Here is a 6000-nt window from a genome sequence, read left to right as displayed (position 1 = left end):
GTTAGCTGGAGATTTCGACCATTAGGTTGAAGATCTTTGAAAATATTATGTTTTGGAGAATAATATAAAATTGGCTTTGTGAAGCTATTTATTAAATCCCTTTCTTGGGAGAAAGGACCTTTTTGTCGAAGCTTAAGACTTAGAAGATTTTAGGATCTCCACAAGTTCTCTTCGACATTGGCGTTTGGCAGATTCGAAGCTTCGAGCGGGAAAGATTTGAAATTCAAACGAAGTAGTTTCGTCAGGCGAACGCGTGGAAGCATCTGAGACACGCAGTGCTTGAAAACGTCGAACGTGGCAATCATCTGTGTAGAGACCGTTAGGGTCGAATTGTTATAAATAGGAGTCTTAGTTTTTAGATTTTGTGTGTTCAAACTGATATACAAAATTCACTAAAAATACTCAAAGTACCGGAGTGAGAGAAATGAGTCTTTGCTGAAAATGTATGTATGAAGAACACCATGATTACATTTCATGTTATCTTCTTAATGCAAGTTACTTAAATTAAACCATTTACTGTCTTTATTTCTATTTAAGCCTTCTGTCGAATTGTCTTTATCTTCAAAGTCTTTCATCATTGCTTTTACTTTTACCTTTACATTTTGTCAAACCTTTATTTCCAGCACCTTTTCAAACTTAAAACCTTTTACTTCAAGTTATTTATCTTTACTTTTGCCAATTACATTTGTTATGTTTAAAAAAGCCTTTTTACAGAATTACTACCATTTATCCTTTATCTTTAAATTCATAAGCCTTTAGATTTCGTTTAGAGTTCATTGTCGAAACACCTTTTACTTTGTACCATTAACGCTAGATAAAGAACCCTAATTACCATTCATAAACCAGAAACAAACTTAATCATGAATCAAATCACCATAACACTAGTTCTTGAGACACATGTCCTAGGATCAATCTAGTCGATCCTGTAAGTTACCAAGATTAATAATATTGGAGGACTAGCAGTTGTTTGTCAGAAATTATTGGTAAACAAATTGGCACGCCCAGTGGGACCGTGTCAAAAGAACTGTTAATTATAATAGTTTGCTTTACTTTTACAATACAAAATTATTGTTATTATTTTGAGTTAAAAAATCATAGTGTTCCATGAACCTTAGAAGTGGTAAGATAGCCAACAATTCGCAACCTATAACCAAAAGAAAATACACAAAAAAATGGTTAATACAACCAGTCAAGGGGAACAATTTCCTCCCCAGGGAACAGGCACAGTCGGAACAAGTTCGATTGATGCATCCACTGAGATCCCTAGTACACAAGCCATACCAACATCTGGATCCATGGCCTTAAATAATTCGACAACAATGCCTATTATGTCAAGCGTAGCAGACGTTTCTGCAAGTTCAATCCCTGGCCCATTTTCGACAATTGTCGGAACCCAACCAACACCTACTACCCATAGGCCACCGAGATTTGAGAATTTTAGGCCTTGGAGAGAATACCCATATGGAATGCCATCTACTTCCATGGCAGGACTTCAAAATAATACTTCCATATATACTTAACCCCATAATACGGTTGTTTCGCCAATTCAAAATTATGGTTCTGGCATGAACCATGTAGGTCGAAATACCCAATCACAAGGATTATCCACCCTATTACCTACCCATACAACGAATAACCAGACAGCCTTTAGACAACAAATGGATGCTAGTAACCATGATATGGTAGGAGTTCTTGCCAGAGAAATGAATACCATTTTTTCTCCCCTAATACATAATGTAAATAGGACTAACAATGATAATGCCCGAACATACCAACAACTGTCAGCGCAGATGGGACGCATAGCAGATTTCCTAGGCGCCCCTCAGTCATCTGTTCGACGCAAACCAAACCAAGTTATAATCCAGGAAGAAGAACCAACTATAAATCAAGTTCGACCACCTAGATAAGCGCCTGACGAAAGGGTCATAGGGGGCAAGATTAGAACAACAACCAGTTCGATAGGAAGTCCCTGAAGAACAACCTAGGAGAGTAATGATGGTTAATAGAGACTTGGATGCAGAATAAGTAATTCATAGGGTTAGGCAAGAAAACATGATGGGAAATAACTTAACTACTATGATAGAGAGAATCATGGCCCAGAATGGTCTGAATACAGGACTTGGACGGCCAAATTATACCTCTCTTTTATCAGAATACGTCCTACAAACTGAATTACCAAGGGGTTGTAAAATCCCTAAGTTCACCAAATTCTCAGGGGACACTAGTGAATCCCTATAGAACACATAGCCAGATACATGGCTGAGGTAGGGGATTTGGCGAACAGTGAGAACCTAAGAATGAAATATTTCCCCAGTTCTTTAACGAAGAATGCCTTCACGTGGTTTACAACTTTGCCACCAAATTCCTTAGATACTTGGCCTTATTTGGAGATATTATTTCATGAACAATTATACATGGGCCAAACTAAGATAAGTCTTAAGGAATTAGCCAATATTAAAAGAAAATTCACTGAACCTATAGATGATTATCTGAATAGGTTCCGTTTGTTGAAATCTAGATGCTTTACAGTAGTGCCTGAACATGAATAGGTCGAAATGGCCGCTGGAGGGTTAGACTATTCCATTAGGAAAAAGTTAGATACCCAGTATCTAAGAGATATGGCCCAATTAGCAGACAGGGTTCGACAGGTCGAACGTTTAAAAGCTGAAAAGGCCAAAGCGAATAAGAATTATAAGAAAGAAAGGGTTGCTTATGTCGAAGTCGAAGATGAGGAGTCTGAAATCTCTAATGACCCTTATGGTCTCGAGGAATTCGAAGTAGATTTGGCTGAATTAAAAGAAGCACCACCTTATGCTTGTAAATTACTTACACCTTCGAATGGCAGGAACCCTGTCAAAACTGAAAAGAATGATAGATTTCCAAAAAAGACTTACACATTTGATGTTACCAAATGTGATGAAATCTTCGATTTATTAGTAAAAGATGGCCAAATGATAGTGCCTCCTAATAGAAAAATTCCTCCGTTAGAACAATGGAAGAAAAGAGGTTTTTATAAATATCACAATTTTTTAGGCCATAAAACCTCACGATGCTTTCGTTTCAGGGATCTTATTCAGAATGCAATTAAGGATGGCCGCCTCAAGTTCGGTGACAGGGGGAGAAACCAGATGAAGGTTGACGCTGACCCCCTCAACATTGCTGACAAAAATTATGTTGAACCTGTCGAAATCAACATGATTGACATGGTGGAAGTGGAGGTTGTGAAGGAAACACGAACTGAAGGCTATGTGCTAGTTGGAAAGCAGGCTACTGATGGCCTAAATAATGGTGTTCCCTTTGGAATTTATGTCGAAGGTGAATAGGTTGCTGATGTCGAACAAAAGGCCACTGAAGGTCTTAATGGGAAGGCAACTGAGGCTACTGAGGGTCTAAGGAAGAAATTTGAGGAAATTTCAATCGCTGATGGCGCCAATATAGGTGTCAACATGGTGGATCTGAACCAACCTCCCCCCCCCCCCCCCAAGAGATGGAGGAAGTGGAGAGGTGTCTGAAGATAGAGCAAGAGGGAATGCAGTTTGGCTATCCCAAAGCCAATGAGAGCCTACGTGAATACCTTTGGAGGTGTCACAAAAGAAATTCTGACATGTTGTTGTGCCCAAGGTGTAGCATCATGATGTGTCGAAGGGTGGCTGAGGACAATGAAAGATGGCAACGAACTAAGACTGAGAGAAATTGGAGAAAGGAAAGCCAACTACTGAAGATGTATCCCAATCCTGGAGAAGGCCTTCTTGGTTTTATTGTGCGTTGCTACAAGTACGAAATAGAATGCTTGATGTGTCCCCGATGTGGGGCAGTTTACAATAGGGAATTGGCTGAAGCGTTCGAGAGAATTCCATCTAACCAAGGTTGGGATGGACACGGAGGTAACTCGAATATGTACATATTCGACAAGAGGGGAGTTCCTATGAGGCAAGACATCCCTCACCCAAGGACGAAAAGAGTTACGTTTAAGCTTCCGGCAGAAGTCCCTGAGGATAAATGGACTCAGGTGGGGTCGAAGAAGGGAAAGTGGAAAAGTTTTAAGGATGGAGGAAGAACCTCTGGGCTTATAGAAAACAATTTTAGGCATCTAAGAGAGAGGCTATCAGACTGGGGAACTACAAAGGAAAGAATCCCATGTCAAGGTCCCAGTGGAGAAGACATCAGAGGTTGAGGAAGGCTGAAAGAGAGATGACTTCGAGGGAGATTGGAGAATCCAGCAACATCAAGGTCCCTTCAAATGTTAAAAATTCAACCAAACCCCCTGTAGGAAGGATGTTGTTTTCATCTGAAAACAAAAACACAAATCAGAAAGTTCAGGAGGAACAAATAAGGGAGGAAGAAATGCTCACTGATGACTTTGAGTCCGACGAAGTCTCATCTGTTAATATAAATTGCAATGTGGTATCAGTTCTGCCATACGAATATAATCAAGAGACGAAGATTAAAGACAATGAGGAAGCATATGCTATGGAGATGGCGAAGCATAAACCTGTGTGTTACTATGTTCTCAACAACGACGATGTCGAAGAGTAGAATGCTCTTTTTGAAAGGCCTCACCAAGGGAAGCAGAACCATCTCAAGCCCCTATACATTAGAGCTAAAGTTGAACATGTGGGGGTGAACAAAGTTCTGGTGGAGAGAGGAGCAGCAGTCAATCTGATGCCTCAGTTCATGTTAAAAAAGATAGGTATGTTCGATACTGATGTTAAACCTCACAATATGGTATTTTCGAACTATGAGGGTAAGACAGGGCAGACTCTGGGTGTCATACAAGTAGATCTGACTGTTGGATCAATCACAAGACCAACAATGTTCATGGTGTTACCTGCGAAGGCGAATTACAACTTGCTGCTAGGAAGGGAATGTATCCATGGAATATGGGTAGTTCCTTCGACCATGCATCAGAGGGTATCCATATGTAGAGAAGATGGTGTAGTAGAAAATGTTGAAGCTGGCCCAAGTTACTTCATGGAGGAAGTGAACCATGTAGATAAGAAGAACTTCGACAGGAACTTGGCTCATATAGGACCATGCCACCCAGCTGAAGACATCTACTCCCCAAATAAAAATGCTTTGTATTTCTTGACTCTACATCCCAATGGCTTTCAGTGGGATAGGGAAATTATGGGGGACCCAGAAGAAGGGGAATCATCTGAAGTACGACCAATAGGCTGGGATGAATACCTGGATTATTTCTGAGTCTTCTTTTTTGGAAAAGATCTCGGCCTACATGGCTGAGAACAAAAGAAAAGCGGCTCTCGAAGTCGAGATAACTAACATGGCTGACGAAGCCACATATGGTGAAATTTATAATGCAGGACCTGGGGAGAAATTTAAACAAAAACCCCCTGACGAACAGGTGCCTGTGGAATTAACAGACTGATAACACGAAATTATATCACATTTTAGGACTTAATTCAATTAAATTATATTATTATTTACTTTAAATTATTTCATTTTATCAGATATTACGCGGTATTTCCTTCCTATTTATCTCAGGTATCTATTTGAAGCAAAAGTAAAAAAAGGAAGAAAAAGAGGTGTAAAAAGAAGTTTCTGGAAACAAATAGCAAAAGCCAAGCCCAGCCCAAAGAAGGCACAGGCGTTGTGCCTGTGACGAGCGTCACAGAGGTTGTGACGAGCGTCACGCTATATGCACTTGTGTGACGAGCGTCACACATGGTGTGACGGACGTCACACCATTCCCCTATATTTGAGGCACAAGGAACGCTTCAGAGACGTTGAGAGAGAGTTGAGCCCTATTTCCACGCCCAACTATTCTGCACGTTGAAGACTTTTTGACGCGGAAGCAGTTGCGGGAGGTGGCATATAAATAGTAGCTTTTTGGAAAGCTCAGGGTTCCACGCCTTTTTCCAGATTTTTGTCGTTTTCGTATTCTTTCTTTTTCCAGCAGCTTAGGCATATTTTTACAGTATTACTTTGACAAATTTTTATATTGTTTTCCTTTTGCAATTCTATTTTCTTTTCCAGCTCTTA

The 6000-nt window shown here is 40.1% G+C and overlaps 1 protein-coding gene across 1 annotated transcript; it reads left to right on the top strand.

Moving 5' to 3' along the window:
• Positions 1 to 2555: 2555 nt before the first annotated feature.
• LOC127123059 (uncharacterized) lies at positions 2556 to 3323 on the top strand. The gene has a single exon (XM_051053320.1). It carries the CDS (start codon positions 2556 to 2558, stop codon positions 3321 to 3323), a length of 768 nt encoding a protein of 255 aa, XP_050909277.1.
• Positions 3324 to 6000: the final 2677 nt, after the last annotated feature.

This window comes from Lathyrus oleraceus, chromosome 2, assembly GCF_024323335.1.
Source record: "Lathyrus oleraceus cultivar Zhongwan6 chromosome 2, CAAS_Psat_ZW6_1.0, whole genome shotgun sequence".
NCBI lineage: Eukaryota > Viridiplantae > Streptophyta > Magnoliopsida > Fabales > Fabaceae > Lathyrus > Lathyrus oleraceus.
The sequence above is the reverse complement of the archived record's forward strand: the minus strand, read 5'-3'. Positions and strand labels throughout refer to the sequence as shown.